The sequence below is a fragment of the Cibotium barometz genome, chromosome 20, assembly GCF_041138505.1.
Source record: "Cibotium barometz isolate CiBa-2024 chromosome 20, ASM4113850v1, whole genome shotgun sequence".
Taxonomy (NCBI): Eukaryota; Viridiplantae; Streptophyta; class Polypodiopsida; order Cyatheales; family Cibotiaceae; genus Cibotium; species Cibotium barometz.
Genome location: NC_141065.1, coordinates 4,209,831 through 4,231,826, shown reverse-complemented (window position 1 = coordinate 4,231,826; position 21,996 = coordinate 4,209,831). Strand labels below are relative to the sequence as shown.

The following is a 21,996-nucleotide window of genomic DNA, read 5'->3' as shown; positions in this document are numbered from 1 at the left end:
AATGCTCCTCCATCTCAACCTCTATGTGGCATAATCGGAAAATCCTCTCCTCTCTGGGTCTCCGTATGAGCTTCCCGGCTCTAAAGATGCGCTCAGCTCTACCTGTCTCCACTCTGAGGCAATGGGATGAAACCCGTATCTGGCCAATCACAATCTGCATGGCATGGGACATGTGAACACTCAAGTAGCCCGGCTGCTAGATGAATCCATCCTTAGTGAGTGAGGAAGTGATCTCTGTAGAAGTGCATCTTTGTGGGGAGCTCCGAATGTGTGATCCATGTGCGATGGGTGTAGATGCTGAGAAGATCTAACCGGATAACCCGGTTGGTATCCTCGTGAGAGAGTTGGAGAAAAGGGGAGTCCAAACTGTACTGAAGGGGGGTTAGGCAGTCCATGTGCGGAGCCCATACAATGAGAACCAAGTGGAAACTAGTGCATACCATACTCCAAAGTGGCCCTCAAGTGCTAGCTGTCTTGAGGACTCCAGGGCAAGCCTCAGGTACCTATGGGGATCCATGTGACTGATGCGCTGGAGGTATGTGACTACCTGCAAGAGTGCATCAACTACCATCGGGGCTACAGCAAACTCTGCCTGGATAATCTGGTGTGGGACTAATGGTTTGTTGCAGATCATACGCGAGAACATCATGACTTGGGACCCCTCAACTCGCTGCCAATCCTCATCGGATAAATCTCGCCCCCAAAAGGTTTCTCCATACATCAAGGCTGGTGTGACGAGGGTGTCAAAAGGCCATCCCTTCGTCCTGGGCTCCTAGAAACGTGCTTGGAAGCACTGCCGCTCAAGTAAGCTCAAGGCTGCATATCCCCGTGTCACTCTGGCATGTGCTGCGTGGCATGTGCTGCGGGAAGCATGGTGAAGCGTGTGCCACTGAAAGTGACACCAAGGTAGACATAGGATGAGACAATCTCCACAGGATCCCCTCTATATGTGAAGCTCAATCTGGATGTGAAGGGGCGAGAGGCATTGAAGACCATTGCCTTGGTTTTACCAAGGTTAACAAAGAGGTTCCACTGAGTGCAAAAGTCCTGTAAGGCATCCAACTGTCTCTGAAGCCCCTCGGCTGAGTCTGAGAGGAGGACGTCGTCATCTGCATGGGGATCAATATGTCTGCCAGTGTGGGACCAGCCCCACCTAATCCATCAATGAAGCTCGAGATCTCATCAATGTAGAGGCCAAAAAGAGAAAGAAAGAAAGTTATATTAAACGTCTCCTAATGGCCCAATGGGTCTATGAGACCAAAGTGATACAATGCTATCGATGGTATGTCTCATCATGGAAAAGAAAAACAAAACAAGTACAAATAGCATAGCTCTCTGAAATTAGAGGCTAAGAGAGAGAGAGAGAGAGAGAGAGAGAGAGAGAGAGAGAGAGAAAGAAAGTTGTATTAACGTCTTCAAAAGGCCAAAATGACCTATGAGACCAAAAGGTTACATCATATCCATGAGGTACATCATCCTGGGTACAAAATAGTAATAAAGAAAGATAACAAAAATCTAAAACGATAAAACCTGATCTAGGTACATGAGCAGAGAGCTCTCATATCACCCTATTACATCACTCATGGGCCGTTGTGACATGGTGCTCAAGGTGGTAAAACTGAGCTGGCGTGAGAAGGTCCCGAGAGAAATGAAATGAAATGAAATGATATATTAACATCCTCAAAAGGCGAGAGAGAGAGAGAGAAAGAAAGATTTTATTAACGTCTTCCAAAAGACCGAACTTGGCCTATGAGACAAATCGGTGTACCTGTATGGGGTATCCTCTGTCATCCCAACAAAATGAAAAAGTACTGAACTAAAAAGCTGAATCTGGGTGTGCAATAAGTACAATGAGTGGGGGAGGGGATGGAGCTCTACTACTAGGAGAATGCAAAGTTATATGCATGGAGTATACAATCATGATATGCAACCTAGCTAGCTCCATCCTGTACCATACTGGGGGTATAAAATGGTATACATCAATGAAGGGGGTGTCCACAGCTCCCTGAAGAACATGCCTGGGTCTGCTCTGAAGCGAGCCAGTCGCTCCGCACCCTCTCTGTGGAACTGAGCTCTGATCTCTGTCATCTCTCTCTGGTATAGGCGTGCTGTCGGAAAGCCAGGTGTCCTCTGTCTCCTGTGGGCTCTGAGTGTCTCTGCTCTCTGGAGAGTAATTCCCTGCCGTGTAGGGGCTGGGAGTGGGATGGATCTCTGAAAAAATGTAGTAATCTGTGTCTATCGTCCCCCCCTCTAGAGCTGTCTGAGCCTGTAATGATGTCTCTCTGTGACGATGTATGTCTAGAATGAATCTCCCCAGTATGCGCTGGTCTGCTGCCTCAAAGATGAGAGAGAGAGAGAGAGAGAGAGAGAGAGAGTACTCAAGATTGGATCTGTAGGGCCCTCACCCAAAGGTGCATTTGCTTGTATCACTGGAGATGAATGAAGGACTAACTTGTAGGCTGCATCTGGCCCACAGCGATGTATTGGAACTAGGGTGCGTTTCTTGCTCCAAGAGCGTGCACCTAACCCTTGCAAAACTTCCGGAAAAGGGATCAGATCTGGCCACCACTCCTGTGTTTTTCTGACCTCGTCTATGCCTTGTGTTATCCTAAACCAGGCTGCCTGTGGCAGCATATAGACATGTGCTTGCTTCAAATAAGAGATGGGTTTCTATGAGGGATACTTGCTGACTGGCCTTACAGCCCAGCAAGGCTATAATCTACATAGAACTGTAGAGGGGTATCTTGTCCGTGTATCCACGTGAAAGGAGGTGGTGTGTGAATTATCCCATAAAACAAAGGGATTGTAAGGCCTTGGAGCTTTTGTATAAAAAGGGTATTTTCCCAACGTTGAAGGAGGAATACAATCCATCATTTGTCTGCGTTTTGTAGTTAGGCATTGAGTTCATCTACAGGTAGAGTAGATTTTGGCAATCCTGCTGGGGAGGGAAAGCTCCCATCGCTTTCCCTCCCCAGAACCTTTGCATTCGTGTTTTGGCCTTTTTCTGCTGCTCATCATTTGGGTTTTGTTCTGCTGCTCATCGTGGTTGTGTTGCGGCTGGCGCCTACCTCTTCCACTTTTCCTTAGCCACGTATCACTGTATCACCTCTACTCATTCAACTTTCTGCCTTGCCTTTCTTCCCCTTTCTCGCTGCCCAAGCTCGCCACCTTATGCCACGTACCGTTGCTGCACCAGTCTCACGCCCTAGCCCTTCTACTCCTTACCACCCTGTTTCTCCGCCCCTACTTCCATAGTCTTTCTTCAAGAAGAATTACAGCAGGCAATGCTCAGAAGAAGCTGACACTAAGGTGGTGAGCAGAGAGTCGTGGTGGGAGACCGGGAGCCTGCAGTGCAGAGAGCAGCTTGCTTACCTCTGCCCTTGTCATTGCCACCACAGCAGCACCAGCAAAGATTTCTCGACCACCTACTGATGGCTGTGAAAATCATCGACCTCAAATAACCATCTAGGCATGGATTGGACGGAATCAAGCCAGGTGACAACTTCATCAAAAAAACTTGCTTCAGCTTGCCACTATCTCCATGCAAAACATCTATGGACATTGTTGGTTTAGGGTTACCTTGGTGCAGAAGTTGGACTGGTTTCCAAGGATGATCATAAGGGCACAAGTTCATCACATATGCACAACCTTCATTGCAAACAAGACAAGGGAGAGATGGACAAGATGCTGCTAGTGCCAAAATAGAGTTGGCTGCCCGCCCCTTCAACAAGTGCATCATGCTTTCACTCACTCCTTCGATAAAATTTCATGCATACATTTATATAGTCTTTTCATACATGTGTATACAGTTTTGGTGGTTGTATGGTTGGGCATAAAGCTAGACTCGAACATTTGTGTATTGAGAAGTCTTAGAAGCCAAGAGGGCAGAGGGTGCAACCTGCTCTTGGTGAATTAGAATAGGAGCCAAGGGGGCGGAGGGTTAAACCCGCCCTTGGTGCAGTATGGAGAAGATGGCTAGGTGACATGATCACTTAAGCATGACTCCACCTTCTCATGCTCACATGGTAGATGATGGATATTTTTGTTTTTTGGATTGTGGAAGTTCATGGTTGTACACATGTATGAAAACTATGCACTTGTTTTTTATGTTTGTTCACCAGGACGGTGAACTCTTAACACCCGGGGCACTTGTAGAGGGGTATCTTGTCTGTGTATCCACATGTGAAAGGAGGTGGTGTGTGCGAGTTATCCCATAAAACAAAGGGATTGTAAGGCCTTGGCGCTTTTGTATAAAAAGGGTATTTTCCCAACGTTGAAGGAGGAATACAATCCATCATTTTGTCTGCGTTTTGTAGTTAGGCATTGAGTTCATCTACAAGAACCAAGCTATCTGGGCTGAAGAGGAGATGCCTTGTTGGTAAGAGCTTTACGAGAACCAGTGTAGCCTGTAGAGAGAGAATTACTTCCTCTTGAGGAAACATGTGAAAATGATTCTCTTGCCTGGTAGTTTGCCACAAAAGATCCCATTGCATCCCGATTCCCCTCATCAACACTTTGTTTTTGTTTTATCATTGTATTCATTGAGAAGTTGCATCTAGCAATCTTGTTATCACTCATGAATTTGTACTACAAATACCTATTTTTTTGGGGGAGCGCCGGGGGCGGGGGGGATGGGGGGGGGGGCGTGCGGTGCATCTTCAACCCCCACTGTTGGTGTTGGTGATTGGTATTTTGTAACATTTCAATTATGCTTGATTGTGAATTCAATTAAGTAAATAGTTAGATGCTCTGAGATGCATGCTCCCCCATTGCAAGGAACGTCAAATGTAAAATAAAAACTTGATTTAACAAAACTAACAAGCCAGAACAGGGGGGGGGGGGGGGGGGGAAAGGAACAAGCCAAAAATTGCCTTACCGGATCTCCAAGCTTTTGAAGTGCCATTAATATTTCCAGACTTTCTTGACTAGCTTGCTTTTCTGCTATACGCCCTAGCTTGACATCTCTCTATATCACAAGGCAACATCATGTACAAGCATCTAGATCTCTTGTTTCAGTGCATGAAAACAAAACATGCTCCTCAAAAACTAATACATGCAAAGAAAGAATGAGACAAATTATGATGAAGAGCCTCACATCCAGCATGAAAATCCGTTCTCTAAGCTGAGCAGGCTGTCTTAGTGCGAACATTTTTATGACCTACCGCATCAAAATCAAGGCATGATCAGCCTTCATCCATCCTTGGTGCTTGCTATGCTTTCATAACAGTCTACTTTCTATCATTTTCATCAAACCTAGTGACAGTCGAAATTGCAACCCACATAACTTTCATGCCCTTCTATGAATGAAAAGCTCGATGAGTTAGTATGATGCATTATAAAATTGTTTCACAGGGGAAGGAAATGCAATATTATTTCCTCCGTTATCAAAGGAAACCAATGCTATTATTATAAAGGTGATGCAATGACAGGGAAAATTCGAAGGCCTGTCGAAGCACCTCTGGGGTCTGGAAAGCTTGTGCAATTGCTGTTTGCAAGGCCTGCATTCAGTAAAAATGGAGACTGTTACGAATATTTTAATGTAGGAAATTCTGGTAAAACGCTTAAGCAATTAATACCATTAAGCACTCAATACTGCAATTTGATCATTGACAGAAGAAGCACCATAGATTAGCACAGGAGGTTACAAGAAAGAACAACCACGGGAGAGCGAGCTGTGAGCGCCCCCCCTTCGAACTGTGAGCGCCATCATTGCCTTTGCCCCCCCTCCCTACACGATGCCCCTGCCTTCGCCCCCTCTTCCCTTCAAACTGCCCCTGCCCGCGCCCTCTCTCGCTGCCCCTGCTCCCTTCCAACTGCCTATGCCCCCTCTCCTCTCTTCGAACTGCCTCCGCCCCCTCTCCTCCCTTCAAACTGTCCCCGCCTGTTCTACCGCCCTCCTGTGCGCTGCTACCCCTCCACCCTCCCCCCTCCTCTTCCCCACAGCCTCTCCCATCCACCCCCCCCCCAGGCGTCTCCCTTTTGGCTCCGACTCGTCCCCTCCGTTCTCATCTGGCAGTTTTTCCAGTTCTTGGGCATTTTATCCTTCGGCAAGCTTCGGCCTCTTCTGGTCTTCACCCCTCAAGAGGACTCCATGGCAGCTGCTCCCGTCATCCCCGACCGAGGCCGCCGCCCTTGCCTATCCTTCTTAGAAGCAGACCTCCAGCTCCTCGCTTCGACAATTGCATCCCTAGAGGCCTCCACTCTAGTGTGCAAGATTGTTGGTAGCCACCCGGAGTGCGGACAACTTAGAGATCTTTTACAGGCTAGCCTCCTTGAAGCGCCTGTAAAGATCACCGATATTCATCCTTTGGGGCACGGCTACTACCAGGTTGAGTTTGACTTGCCAACGGCGTCAGATAGAGTCATGCAGCTGAGCCCCGTGGCACTGCATACAGCCCAGGCCTTCTTTGCGAGGTAGCAGCACGGATTCGACCCTGCATCCGACCCACTGGCTCGCGTTTCAGGCTTTCCCAAGACGGTCTTCTTCCTAGGCCTTAGGAAGGAATACCTTCCTCTTCTCCCAGCCATTGGGAGAGTGATGGAATCCCCCCCTACAGCCGCTTCGGCCCTCGCACAAGCGGCCAGGATTCCATCCCTTCGCATCTGTGTTGCCTCACCGGAGACAGTGCCGCACATCATATCCCTTCCTTGCCTCCAAGGAGACCCCATTCTGCAGAGAGTAGAATACTCTGGCATCCTAGGCCAATGCTTCATATGCAGGCAAATGGGACTTCTCACTAAAGCTTGTCCTCGTCGCCAAGTCCAAGAAACCAACTCCGGTGGTTCCCCCCCGGTCCTAGGCTCAGATCTTCCTAATGGGGCTAGGAGAGATGAAGGCCCTCAGGCAGCAGAGCACCACGACCCGACTGCCGACAACACTGCTGCTGGAGAGTAACAGACCGTCGACCCGCGCCAGGGCCGCCAGCCAACCTCCCGCAACAATCTCCCCTACCCCGTCCTCTTCTTTTTTTTCCAGGAAAAAGATCCTTCTATTAGTTAATGAAAAAACCAGGCACAAAGGGCTAGATACAAAACCACCTCATTTAAGGGAGGGAACCAAATGATCAAGACGGGCCGGCTGGCCGCTCTGTGAGGAGAAGGCTATCTCATAGGGGGGGGGGGGGTTATAGGTGGTCTGTAATGCCAAGTGGGGTATAGGTGGTCTGTAATGCCAAGTGGGGTCACCACCTCTATCTGTGAGAAATGGGCTAAGCCTCCAAAGCCTCAAGAAAGCTTCTCGACGCTTCCTCATGCGGTCAAAACCTCCCTGAAGCTTCCCCCAATGACCCCGGAGGGTGTCAATGATATCGAGTCATATGCTCCTGATGGACTCAGCAGACGGAGTGTGGATACCCTCAATGGCCTCACTGCATCTAGCTGGCCAAATGTGCCAGGTAGCTATGCTACTACAAATCTCCCATCTCTGGCATGAGCCCAGCCGCCAGCCGCCTGTAGGTAGGGCTATGACTGGTACTGCTGCAATACGATGGCGAGAGACCTGAAGGGCTAGCCCTCCCCCATCCTCCTCAGAAGCCTTGACCACTCCAGCCTCTGTGGCCCAAGCAGCAGTGCCCCATGTAATGATTCGGGTCAATGTCTTGTCCATTGTGAAGATGCAATTGTGAAGATGCAGAGAATCCATCGCGAAATCTGTTGCACCTTTGGGCAATCCCAAAGACAGTGTCGTTGAGACCCCTGAGGATGGCCGCACCGTGGGCAGACTGCTCGCCGACCTCCAACTACCAGGCAAGTACCGACCGCCAAACTCCTGTGTGCCGTCAACCAAAGAAAGAGGGTGATCTTTCTGGGCCGAAAGCTGTCCCAAAGCCTCTTCCAAAAATCTGAAAGGAAGCGCTATGAGAGGCCCTATGACTGCCAACGTGCTGCTACTGCCGGTGTGCCATCTATCTCTGGCATCTAGATCCTGCGGCCTAGCCGGGATGTGTATGCAAAGAAGGGGGCATCCAAAGTCTCCTCCCGATTCGGGGGGTCATGCCACGTCCACTCTCCCAGGTCCCACTGTAGGCACATGAAGGGTCGGCACTCCCATATCCAAAGCCGCCAGAATCTCTCCCTGGCCACCTTGGCCAGTGCTGGGTCTATGTGCCACTCTCGTGCCCGAAAACCAATCACTCTCACCCTCTGCAAGGTGCAACCACTGAAATCCTCTAAGGGAAGCTCGGATCTCTCTAGTTTACCATGGGATCCAATAGAAAAAGTGAGCAGACCACTGCCCTCATCTACTCCTTGGACCGCCAGGGAAGCTCGGATCTCTCTAGTCTACCATGGGATCCAATAGAAAAAGTGAGCAGACCACTACCCTCATCTGCTCCATGGACCACCACGAGAATATCGTGTCTGGTAAACATGCCTAGCCATACTAGGGGGGTCGGATCTGGGATAGGAGTCAACCACGCCTGAGGGATAGCTAAGTCGATGTCGATGCTGAACCTATCTCTACCCCGGACCCTCTCCTGCACCTTCGGGGGTAACTGCCTGTGTGCGATCCAATCTCCAAGTGACCTGGCTGGTCCCATGCTCAAGGAGCCCCATGATACATGCAATCGAGCCCCCAACATGTGGCCACTGGGTAGACGGATCAGGGGGTTCCAAACCAAAGGTTGTCAAAGCCGCTCCTCTAAGGCAACTGGAGCTAATTGTCTAAGGGTCGGCCTGAGATGATCCCAAGCTCGAAGTAAGCTGGCTGCAAATCTGTCCTCAAAAGCCGGACTAAAACCACGAGCTCGCATCTCTGTGTGAAGATCCATCTGGTACTCTATGACCAAGGGCCCCCAAGACTCGGAGTGCGGGCTGAAATCCCGGCTAATAGGAGAGAGGAGAGATTAAAAAAATCAAGAAATTTTAAATTAAAAACTCATCCACATGTGTGAAATAGAGGCCTAGCCCCCCTCTACGAAGTGGCTGGATGATCACTCTCCATGCCACCTTGGCCCATAAGAAGTTCCAGATCAATCGTTGTACCTCACCAATACATGCCTGAGAAAAGGCCCACCACGAAGTCACATACCACATGGCGGCAAGAAGTACTTGGTTCACCACCACCACTCTGCCTACTAGGGAGAGCCTCGCCGAACTCCAGTATAAAAGCTTCTTCCGAATACTCAGAAGAAGCAGATCGAGCTACTACGCGGGGGAGAGATCAATGCCAACCTAGCAACCAAGATAACAAACGGGGGTGCCCCTCGAAATCCACTGGAAAGCCTCAACTGGCTACCAAGTCGGGGCGGGTGCTAAGCCTACCCAAAAGCCACACAACTTGTGCCAATTGATCTGTGCTCCTGATATGCGCGCACTAGAAAATCTCTATTGCCTCCGCGAATCTTTGGAGATTCTCCACATCTCTTGAAAGGAAAGCTGTTGTGTCGTCTGCAAAATCTGAGTCAAGCAGCTCCTCCTGCGTGTGGAGGGGAAGATGCGATCCCTGAAGCCCGGTCTCGGGGGCTGAGAGAAAGCTGCTCATGGCCTTGGCGACGAATAAGAAGAGGTAGGGTGCCAAAGGACAGCCGTGTCGAACTGAGTGGGAAAGGGGGAATCTATCACCACGGGCTCCCTGAATGAGAACACGGCTGTGTGAGACTAAGTAGAGTCCGGAGACTCCACGAATCCACTCCATGGGAAATCCCACCCGACTCATTGTGCCCTCCAGAAAGCTCCAATCCCCCCTATCATAACCTTTCTCAGAGTCTAGGAGAAGCACAATGAGGTCCTGCTACCGCATCCTAGCCGAGGCTGTCGCCTCCCAGAAGGTAAAGATGTTAACCAGGATGCTCCGATCCTGAACAAAGCATGTCGTGGATCAAATCTGGGAGGAAATGCTGAAGTCTCATGCTCATGGCTTGGCCAATGCCCCGTCCTGTTCTTATGAGCCCGCACTCCCCCTTCCCTCTGCCTCTCCTGAACATTCCCGCCACCCTCTAGTTTTGCCCGACTCAGAGTGGAGGCAACCGGCGAGTAGAGTCCACCGATCGATTCATCGCTTCTCCGAGCCAGTAGAGATGACCATCGTCGCTTCCCCGGTGAGGGCTCTCCCACCAGAGTCGCCAGGTGCCCCCTCCCAGGATCCTGGGGCAATCAGTGGATTACATTCTTTCCCGATGTCTCCTTGCCGAAGGAACTAATATTTTCAAGGAAACGGTGGCTCCCATGCAGATACGTGTGGTGTTCCATCATTCCAAACCATCCATGCCTGAGAGTTGCATGATGATCTCCTCCTTTCCCTTGAGTGTAGCCCCGAGGACGGAGTGGGATTCGGAGAGTCAGTGTCTACGATTCATGGGCAAGCAGTGGAGCTCACGGATCGTCTTCATGATCTGCGCATCACCGACGTGCTTACCCATCTTTGGCCCCTGGCTCAGATGGAGATGGGCTCAGGCCATAGAGATCAAGACGAGGACATGGTGTCCTCCAACTTGGAGGTGTTGCTCTTTGTGTTCCTTCAAATCTCAATTGCAACTCCTCTTCCCCCTTCCTACACATACCTCTATTATGACCGATGGAGTCCTGAGCATGCTTACTCTCGAGCTCCAACAGTGTAGCGACACATGGAGGACAGAATCCGCACCCACCTCGCGCACCTTCATCCCAGGATTGACTGTGACTACTCCCTGTCGAAACCCACGCCCAAGACTCTTCGAGTGGAGGGCAGTTCTGATAGTTCTGCCTCCCACAGAGATTGATATGCGGATTGCCTCATGGAACATTCAAGGTTTGGGGGGGGCTCAATGTTTTCAGAGGAGAGGCGTCCTTAGAGAAGAGCTCCATAGAACAACGGTCAGGGGACCCATTGACATTATTCTCCTTCAAGAGCACCATTGTCACGATTGTGACTTAATTACCCTTAATTACTCTTAATCATTGAAAGGACACCAGTGAAGGGTCACACCTTGTCACATGGGTCATCATCAAAGGACACGTCTCTTCAAAGGGACACATCTATTGATTAAAGGACACACCTCTACGTCCAAAAGACATAACTATTCATTCAAGAGTCACACCCTTTCGTCAGGGATGTGCCTCTTCATTTGTACCTCTTCGGGCCCTATTTAACAAGGCCTAAGGGGCCCTTGGTCGCAAAGCACAAGATGGATCTTCATAGAGATGCGGGCCCGTGGCTTTAGCCCAGTTTTTGGGGACAGATTTGCCACCATCCTACTACGAGCTTGGGATCACCTTAGGCCAGCTCTCCAGGAGTCAGCTCCGGTAGCCTCGGAGGAGCACCTTCGGCAGCCCCTTATCTAGAACCCCTTGATCCATTTACCTAGTGGCCACATGCTAGGGGCTTGGCTTCATGTATCCTAGGGAACGTTGAGCATAGGACCTGTCAGATCCCTTGGAGATTGGCTTGCATTCACACACCTTCGCCCAGAGGCTCAAGAGAGAGGCCTGGTTGGGATCAAGGGTAAGACAGACTCAGCTTCAACATCACTCGGCTATTCCTCAGGATTGGCTGACCCCTATCCCTGACCCGACCCCCCCCCCCCAACCCGCAATGGCTAGGCGTGTTTACTAGGCATGACATTCTCTTCGCAGTTCATGGCGTGGATGAGAGCTGCACCTTGCTCACCTTTTTTATTGGACCCCATAGCAAACTAAAGAGATAAGAGCCCCCTTTGGATGACTTCAGTGAATGCACCTTGGAGAGAGTGAGGGTGATCGGATTTCATGCACATGAGTGGCACATTGATCCCCCTCCGGCCAAGGTGGCCAGGGAGAGACTCCGGCGTTTATGGATTTTGAGAGAGCTGGCCCCTCACGCGCCTCCAGTGGGACCCAAGGGAGTGGACTTGGCGTGATCCTGCAGACAAGGAGCAGATTCTGGACACCCCGTTCTTCGCATACACAACATGGCTAGGACACAGGACTCATGTTACGACCCTCCCACGTGTTGCCACGTGTAAGTCCCACGTGTAAGGGTCATACCAATTTACATGCCCGATGTAGAGGCCACCCCAACAACGACAGATCACTGGCAATCTCAGGGCCTCTCAACGCGTTTTCTATCCAACTTCTCACTCATCCTTGCACAAGCATTCACTAAAACAAGGGAGTAAGATGTACTAGCTTACCAGAAATATACTTGAGAAGGGCCATGGTCCCCTCCCATACTTGTCGCCAGTACGGGCGAAACACATACATATCCACGCGTCAGTTGATGCGAGCTTGCTCTTGCAGGGTTCTCCCTTTTTGTTTCCCATCCCCCGAGCCCCAGGATTGTGCACTCAGTCAGCTTGTAACTTGGGGAGAGGACACCCCCAGCTATGCTGACCTCCCACACCAGAGAGCTGGAGTGGAGACTGCATGAGAAAGGCCCATTTTGCTTCAATTGCGAGAAAAAGTTCACATTCACTCTCTCTTTGTTTTGAAGGTTTGCAGGTCCACACTTCATTAAAAATGACCGTCCGGGGACCATATAAATAAATGCACTGGCCTCTTTTTTCTTATGTCCGGTCACCACCCACGAGCAGGCCACTTTTTTTTTTGCTCATGATTTTTTTTATTTTGTTTCCTTTTCTCCTACATACTGCCAGCCCACGTTTTTTTCTTTTCTTCTTTCTTTCTCCCTGCCTCTTTTGTGGCCTTACTTTCCCTTCTAAGGTTTGGATACCTCAGTATTGCTTTAATAATATTTTCAACATCTGCAATTTTTGAAATTAAAAAAACAGCACCTTGGTTCTTCAAACAGAGCCCGCCACCTCCATCCCCGTTGGCCAACTTGAACTCCTCACTTGATGCCATCGCTTTGCTAATGCCGGCCTGTTCAAAGCAATGCCTCCGCATCATCACACACTCACTCTCCCACAGGCCTGTCATGTGCACGCGTCTTCTTTTTCTCCTTGCCATCACCCTCTCTCTTCTTTTGTATGATGGGTCCTCCTCGCACACAGTCCCCAAAGATCAAATGTGCTCTCTCTCTTCCACGAGCCTAACAGAGATTTGGCTCAAAGGATGTGCGCACAACAGGGTACGCAGGCCAGCCGGGAAGCCCAGGCACGTACGCAGGGCAGTGTGTTGTCTGGTGGGCAGCACATGTGGGCAGCGAGTCAGAGCGCGGCATACAGCAGGCCAGGCCAGTGCAAACATGAGGAGAGAGAATGCTTTTCATGGATGCGCTTGCATAGAGAGAGAATACGGTGAATAAAAAGGTAAAAGCAAGGTACTGTTTTTTTAAGAAAAGCAAGGGGGGACAATTTTTAGCAAAAGTTGAGCTCAAGGACCGTGCTTTATAAACCAATCAAAAGGTTAAGCTTTAAAAAACTAGAGTCCAAGCTTTTTATAAAAACCAGAAAGCCAGCTTTTTAAAGAAAAGCACAAAGCTTTTTTTTAATCCCAAATAAAAAGGCTTATACTCTCATTGTTTTATGTACCTTGAAGTCTCTCAAGGCTCTCTCAGGAATCTCTCAAGAAGCTCTCCAAGTGCATGCAGCACAGTTTTGGTGCCAGTCTTGATTAAGCTCTTGCTCACACAGGATTTACAAGCTTTTCTTTATCCTTTCACTTCTTTTCAATCCGTAAAACCTCATCTTTTACTACTGCCTTTTCCTAGAAAAGTACACTAGTTTGGCCGAACTTTGTGAACTCAAAAGGTAGTATTTATGTGGGATCAATGGACAGCAATTCCATGAAGTCAGAAGACTTTGAGCACATAAAGCCACCCGGTTGGTTTGGACCTTAGATATGTTGGAAGGTGATCACGAAAGTGTTCTTGAGGATCCCATGCGGGATTATGATGCTGAGATCACAAGTCAGGAGCACGTTATCCAGTATCTTGCAAGGGTGGATGATGTCAAAGCCCATGTTGATGCATGCTCCAAGCCTTCACCAGGAGATAACCATGAGGTTGTCCAGTGGTATCAAGAGGCTATTGCTACGTGGGATTCATGTCAGACTTCACACGCACATTGGTGGGTCCAAGAATCACTCAATCTTCACAGACCTTAAGTCGTGATTTCTATATTTACCTTAGTTTTGTAAAACCTCCCATTCCTGCTATTTAATTTTTAGAGGTCTTTTGCCAAACTTTGACAGATTCAAGTTTGCTCAGTAGTGGATGAAACTCCACACATGATGTTTTACTTCCTTGTTTGCTAGGACCTCTACATGAGGACATGTCCATGCCCAATTTGGGGGTGATAAGTTACCCAAGTTACTCATCGAGTAATGGACTTTCCACCTGTTCGATGGGTCGTTGTTAGATTGAGCAAAACAAAACCAGGGCCCCTATAGCAAACCCAACCATACACCAAGGAACACCAATAGAACCACAACACGCAGCCACAAGGTATATACAATCAATGCTCTTTCAGTTCCACATTCCAAATACACAATATAACCCTGACATGAATAAGGAAGCAGGCTATGTTTAAGCAAAGTAGATAGCTTTCAAGTGGATTTGTACAACTGCAATAGGTACCCTGAACATGTGAGCTAATAGCAAATGTTCATTTATATACAAAGCATCAAGATGGATGGGTGGTTGAAGTACAAAAGGAGGCATCAATCTAGTTCATCATTGTTATACAATTCGGCAGCTATGATTACCTCAGGCAATTCCCAAGGAATGGTAACACTTCTCATCCACGAAGGAAGTATGATCAACACAAACCACTCGAATTCCGTCCGGAGTGAGCCAACCACGTCCATCTGGAAACCTTCACTTCTTATGTGTTGCACCCATCGTTCAAGCACAAGAGACAAGTACATGATGTCAAGTGTCCAAGCTCAGGGAGAACCCAGCACACACACGCAAAAGACTCTTCCATGCTCCTCAACCAACCACAGTCTTGGTTTTACTGGCTATCACCACCCCAAGCATATAATGGATGGAAAATAAGGAGCAAAAGTGATACAGCCGATGGAGAACAATCCCACACCAATTTTTCTCTCCCAACACATTTGAGGCTCTTGGCATTACTGGATGACACCACCCACAGCAAGCTTCAAGATGTAATATAGAGAGAGAAATCAACAGAGTATTAGCCAGAGAGCACAAATGCTTCTCAATCCACAATTGCACTCTTAGACTTCAAAAGCACTAAGTACGGATAGCTTCAAGACGCTGAGAAAGTACCGAGAGGTTCATGATCACAGCCACAATATCGCTTCGCAGCAAGCCAAAGGCATCTTCAATCTTCAATGGTCTTTGATGAGCTCATGAGGTTGACGATCTCACCAAGATGTCTTCACTCCTGGCTCCACTCTTCAGACCAGCAGCATCTCCCCAATTCTATCTCTCTCGTCTCCTTGTTGTCCCTTTAGTCCACCAGCATTTCCCACCCAAATCCTCTCTCCAACCTTCTTCACACGATGACAGTAGTGTTTTTGGCCTCCACTCTCCTTTCTCCTCACAAGCTCCCCCAACCCCCATTTATAGTGTACCTCATGGAATATCACAATGCGTTGTATGGCAGCTTTGCCAAGTGGCCAGCCAAGCCTCAGTCTTTATCTTACCACGTCGACCTGAGCTGGCAGCCGCCCCATCATCTTCATTACCTTTCCTTGCTGTGCACCATACCGTGCCATCATGTGCCTGAGAAGGCTTCTATTCCTACCGATGATGATCAGCTGCATGCCGCCTGTACCTGCAGTTGGTGCCTTGCCTACCGGCCACGTGGGCCATTGCCCATGCCCTTTCTATCATCTTCTTGATCAGCTATGGCCTGCCATGCTGCACCGACTTGTCCACAAAGACCCCTACCATGTCGTCCATGTCCATTTACTGCAATCGGCTAGCAGTCACATGGCCAGCAGCCCATTGCCTCGCCATCTCCTTCCTTTCTCAGCTCCCGCATGAGGACGCCATCACACTGCCATATCTGCCTGCAATGTGGCTGTTGGCCAGCTGACTCCTCTTCATACTACACTACGGTTTAAAACCTTATTACTATGTTACTGAAATTTTCAAAACTACTAGCCCGAGTTCATGCCATGCAACTTGTCCGAGGCCACCATAAGACCATCACCTCACCCCAATATCCCACCACAAGGTTCCATGTTTGATGCCAACACCTTATTCAGAGCAAGTGACACTAGCACTTCAAGACAACTCCATCACCATGTCCAATGCCCAAGTGTAATAAAAGGTCTTCGAATGCCATCACCCACTGAGACCAAGAGTACAATGTCATGGGAGAGTTGACACACACACACACATTGTGCAACAAGCAACATGCTATATATACAAAGATGCATTATTCAAATCCACAATGCAAGCATACTAGTTGATCATTAATGCACCCCTCTCATCTAGCAAGTAGAGGATCCTACTACTACTCCAACACAAACACAAAGTAAGAACACGTGTGTACCAAGGCCAGATGCACACGTCCCGGCCACTCTTATTATACATGAGTTTGGGGTTTGCCAATTTCTCCCAACAGCATAACCCATTGACATGCTAGGGATGGAATTTGTTATAAAGTTGTATGTTGTCTTCAGGTTATTCGAGGACAAGGGACATACGTAGGATTGTTTGACAGTTGCATGTGATCTTCATGCTTTCGAGAACATGGGAGATACGTAGAATTTGATGGGAAGTTTTATGCTTGTCCTAAAGTAAACGTGAGTATCTACTGGTTATGCAAAAACACATTGGAAGTACATTAGGACTTGTTTGCACATTAAGTGAACTACTTTGCCAACAACTTATGCAAGATGCCAGTAGGTATGATTGACGAGTTGTGCTATGGATCTGTGCTAGGGTTGTTATGGTAGAGCTCATTGCACATTGTGACTGGTTGTGGGATTAGCATGCACATGAAAAAATCACATGTCGTCTTGGACGAGGCAAGACAAGGCCATCTGTATGACATTACCAAACAGATACAATATCTTAGGTTTGGAAAGAACAGCTTCTAGACGAATAGAATCAGCCTTTGAGGTAGATGCCTAGCTTCAAAAAATATACCCTTAACAATTGACTATCTATGATTGGTTAAATAAAGAGTGGATGCTTGAAGCATGGTTAGAAGAAGCATATGTCTGTAAAGTGCACACTTTTGACATAGGAAGCAGCAGGGGTGTAACTTGGTTGAACACAATGCTAATCAATACACTTAAATACACTAAGATTTGATGGACACATGCTCAATACAAGAAGTAATTTGCTGAATTGACAAGAGACACACAATGAGCCGGAACGGCCGGCCCCTCCCTCAAATAAAGTATATTGATCTTGGGAGAATTAAGTACATAGTGTCATGGGCATTTCTGACCAGATTTCCATACCAATGCATATGAATACAGTATTGCAAACAAGTGGTTGTCGGTGTAGACTTGCAACTCGCACTACCCTCTCAAGTGCCCATGTTCCCTACCATCTGCTCTCTATTGTTTCACCAACACATGGTAGCAACAATCTGCAAGAGAGCACGTAGGACAAGAGAACACTACACAGGGTATGTAATCTTGTAATCCGGTTCCTCCCTCCTCCTACTTGCTTCCATATTTAAGCATAAAAGCTTACCAATTGCAAGTAGAGTCGATGACAGTGGAAATCTTCACGATGGAAGTGCTTGCAGTGTTGAAATCTTTGATTTGTCGCAATTCTTCACGACATAAGTCTTCAAGAGAATGAAGGGAACCCTAGGAAAGTTTCCCCTATGGTTCAACTTGAGAAAGGAGGGCTGAAATTAGGGTTTTCAGCAAAAAGACCAGAAATTACAACAAGAAAGAGAGGTTGTTTTGCTGAATTTCAGTCATTGGGAGTGTGTAGGAGAGTGATTAGCACCCGGAAACACTCTTGGAAGCTTGGGAAACACCTTAGCAAGCTTGAATATGGAGTTGGGAAGGAGAAAGTGCAAAAAATACAGTCCAAAAGCCCTCATCATGAAGGAGGCGCCTTCTTCTAGAGAGAGAGAGAAGAGTGAGGTGGTGAGTTGTCCAATCTAGGTGGCAGGTAGGTGCTTTGTGGAGCAAGCTAGAACAGACAGTTACTCCCTTTGTACAAGGGGATAAGGTCTGGGTGGTGGACATTGGGTTTTATCCACCTCGAGACATCAATGTGTGTGAACACCGGGCTGGTCATAATTTATAAGTGAGTTTTGGTCGCCCAAAACTTAATGAAGTGTGTACACACTCACTTATAAATTAGTGTTACACTATTCATGGACCCTTTCCGATAACGAATCTCAAAATCAAAATCTTGCGTTAACTCAGCCCAACGAGTTTTCCTTCCTCTCAAATCAACCGCATCACACACATACTTGATCGACCGATGATCAATCAATACCACAAACTTGGAGCCATATAAATAATGTCTCCAAACCTTGAGAGCGTGAATCACAGCATAAAGCTCCTTCTCAAGGGTTGGCCAACGAGATTGAGTGTCGTGTAGCTTTTTACTTTCAAAAGCAACAGGTCTACCATCTTGAAATAAAGCAGCCCCGATGTCATAGTCACTAGCATCAGTTTCAAGAACATAAGGCCGACTAGGATCGGGTAATGCCAAGATAGGTGCTTCCTTGACTTTATCTTTCAAAAGTCTAAAGGCCATATCCAAATCGTTATTCCAAGTGATAGGCTGATTTGACTTACGTCCACGACCTTTCAACAAGTCGGTCATCGGTAGTGTGAGCTGAGAGTACTCCCGCACAAATTTCCGAAGAAAAACAACAAAACCGAGAAAAGAACGAAGTTGTTTCACTGTTCTTGGTAAAGGCAATCCAAAAACCTTCTAAACTCGGTCATAGTCAATGCTCAATCCATCTCTAGTGATCTTGTGTCCCAAGTAAATGATGTCTGTCATAAAAAACTCACATTTACTTAACTTAGCATATAGTCGATTCTGTCTTAAAATAGATAAGACAATCATGAGGTGTCTAACATGATTCTTAAGACTACGACTATATATCAAAATATCATCCAGGAACACCACCACAAATTTTTCCAAATGTTTACGAAAAAGATCGTTCATCATTTGCTGGAAAGTGGTTGGAGCATTGGTTCACCCAAAAGGTAATATGAGAAACTCGTAGTGGCCATACCTAGTCCGAAAGACGGTTCTTTCGACATGCCTTTCATGAATACGTATCTGGTGATAGCCAGTACGTAAATCTATCTTCGTGAGATATTTCGCTCCTGCTAACCGATCAATCAAGTCATCTGATCTAGAGAGAGGATAACGGTTCTTAATTGTCAGCTTGTTCAATCTCTTGTAATCTATACACATTCTCCAGGTGTTGTCCTTCTTTCTCCTAAGCAACACAGGTGCACCCCAAGGTGATTTACTTGGACGGATCTGGCCCATCCTCAAATAATCTTCGAGTTGTTTAGCCAACTCATCTTCCTCAGATCCGACAAGATGAGCACCAGGAATCAAGTCAATACGATGATCTATTGCCCTTTCACGTGGTAAACCCGATGGCAGTTCCTTAGGAAATACATCTTGAAACGAATCAAGGATCTTTTGTAATTCTTTGCTTTCAAATACACTTAATTCATTGACATCCATAGAAAGTATGAGAAATGAAGAAAGTGGAATCAATACACAATGGAAAGCAATATACAAAGAAGAATCCATTATATTTCCAAAATCAACTGTATTTACAAGAGGTCCCTAAGAGGGATGTATACAATCACCTAAAATACTATAATGGGTGTTCCTATGCTGAAAAGAAAAAATATGACTAGACCAATCTATCTGGACTTGAAGAGTCTTAAACCACTCAATCCCTAATAACAAGTCTACATGTTCTAGGTGCATAATATAGCATTCCAGAATATCTTTGTAGTCCTGAATCTAGATTGGTAGCATCTCCACCTTTCGATCCCATACTTGCCTTCCCGCAGGTAGGCGTACCTCATAGGTATGATCGCTGGGTGTCGTATCAAGACTCAATTTCTGCACAAGTTTGTAGTTAACAAAATTATGTGAGCTGCCACGGTCTAGAAGAATGTGGACTCTATGGCTATTCACTTCTCCATAAACTCGGAGAAGATCATGCAAGCCAAAAACTTTAGAGTTGAACAGACAATCAGAACATGTACTAGAGCGAGAAAGTACAGTAACTGACGTACCTGTCAAAGACAACTGGTTAGCTGCGCTTGGCTTGGGTCTTGCATTGGTCTTTGCACCCTTTTGCTTCGGGCACTCGTTACGCATGTGTCCTTTTGCTTTGTACATAAAACGTCCCTCCTTCTTGAGCTTCAAAGCCTTAAGGAGTCGTTTCTTCTTCGCTGGTGTCGAACTTGAATTCTTCGAAGATTGATCCGAAGACTTTCCTTCAGTCGTGTTAGCCATTGGTGCAGAGAACTTTCTTTTGTGCTTGTTCCCCTGCTCGGTAACGAGTTTAGACTTGGAAGAGACCATTGTATCATCATAGATACGAGCTGAATGAATGGCCTAGTCCAAAGTTTCGCATTTGTTATTTTTAACCTGTAAACGGTATGAGTCTGGTAAACCGGCTACAAAGAACCCCAAAAGAGTAGTGGGATCCATCTTTGTAGCTTTCATTGTGCCCAAGTCGTTGGCTTAGGGTTGAGTTCCTTCCACCAAAGCAAAGCTTTGCCTGAGAGGAAACCTGCTGCTAACTGGATCTTTTTTCCATCATCATATGGATGAAACTGAAAATGGACTTGCCACTTATGTAGCCAAAGTTCTGCAAAGCTTGCATCTGGGCTGCGATTTGTGCCTGACGTTCCGAAGAAGAAGCTTCAAGAGCTACTTTGAACTCTTGGAAATCAGAATTAGACACATAATCATCAAAAAGATCGGCATCGCTATCTTCCGTAGCCGGCAAGCCTTCGCGTTCGACAAGGGGCTCCAACTCTGATTCTTGGGTCGGCATCTTGAAGAGGACAAGGGAAGAGAAAATTCGATCTTGCACAAAAAAGTGCTAGAGAACTTGAGAGCTTGAGAGCTTGAAAACTTGACAGATGTATGGCAAGAAGCCCACTTAAGGGGTTTATATAATCTTCCCCAAAAGCAGCTTGAGCTTTTGCTTTTGTGTTTTGCGGAAGATTATATAAACCCCTATATATATATATATATATATATATATATATATATATATATATATATATATATATATTCTGTTTTCTTTATTTTAAAAAAAAACACCTTTAAACCTTAAGGGGCCTTTAAACTCTTTTTTAAAAAAGGTTAATCTAAAAAAACGAAAGTAGTGAATTTGGCGTGTCAATGCTTTTACTGGGTTTTTTTTCACCCCTCCTGGATTTAGCGCCGCCGGCAGTACCTGACTGGGTGGCATCACCTGCGTTTTTGTCGGCGCCGCCTTTACTCAGGTGGCCTGCGCCAACCTACACCTAGGCTTGGCCGCATGCCTGCGTAGGCCTGGGCGCCTGCCAGCCTAGCCGCCTGCGTAGGCTTGGGCGCCTGCTAGCATGGCCGCCTGCATAGGCCTAGGCGCCTACCAGCATGGCCGCCTACGTAGGCCTCGTCGGCTGCCAACCTGGCTACCTACACGCCTGTGCCTACAACAACCAGCAGCCCGCAACCAGCACCCTTCACTATATTCCACTCACCTCCATAGCGTACCCCCCCCCCCCCCCCTCGCTATATTCCAGTTCCAGTTTCATTTTCTAGGTACCAGTAGTATCATCTTTATTTTTCATTTTTCTGGGTTTTTTTATCCAGACATTGTATCAGATCCACCATGATGTAACTTTTGGTCTCATAGGTCATTATGGCCTTTTGAAGACGTTAATATAACATTTCATTTCATTTCATTCTCTCTCTCTCTCTCTCTCTCTCTCTCTCTCTCTCTCTCTCTCTCTCTCTCTCTCTCTCTCTCTCTCGTTCAAACAAAAGCGAACATGCTTTTTTTTCTCCCTCACAACCGTTCATGCGACTACACAAACACTTCCAGGCTACATCCCTCATGGGCCGTTGTGACATGGTGCTCAAAGTGGTAAAACTGAGCTGGCGCGAGAAGGTCCTGCGATGATGGGTGATGATGGCCCAAATCCTCCTGTGTGGTGGCATCGCTGTGGGCAAGGGCCATGGGGTCTAAGGCGTCG

At 47.3% G+C, this 21,996-nt stretch overlaps 1 protein-coding gene across 8 annotated transcripts in view; it reads right to left on the bottom strand.

The window, feature by feature from the left end:
* Nucleotides 1–21,996, bottom strand: part of LOC147627466 (uncharacterized) — a 91,053-nt gene that overhangs the window by 34,627 nt on the left and 34,430 nt on the right. For 6 of the 8 annotated variants that reach the window (XR_015268241.1, XM_086814363.1, XM_086814365.1 and 3 more), the window contains 3 exons: nt 5,457–5,498; nt 5,096–5,158; nt 4,877–4,966 (listed from right to left, as the gene is read on the bottom strand). Coding sequence is in view for 7 of the 8 variants with exons in the window: in XM_086814363.1 (XP_086670489.1) it covers nt 4,877–4,966; nt 5,096–5,158; nt 5,457–5,498 (195 nt within the window). In the remaining variant the exon portion in view is untranslated. The remainder of the gene's footprint in view (nt 1–4,876; nt 4,967–5,095; nt 5,159–5,456; nt 5,499–21,996) is intronic. The other 2 variants (XM_086814366.1, XM_086814369.1) reach the window with 1 other exon arrangement.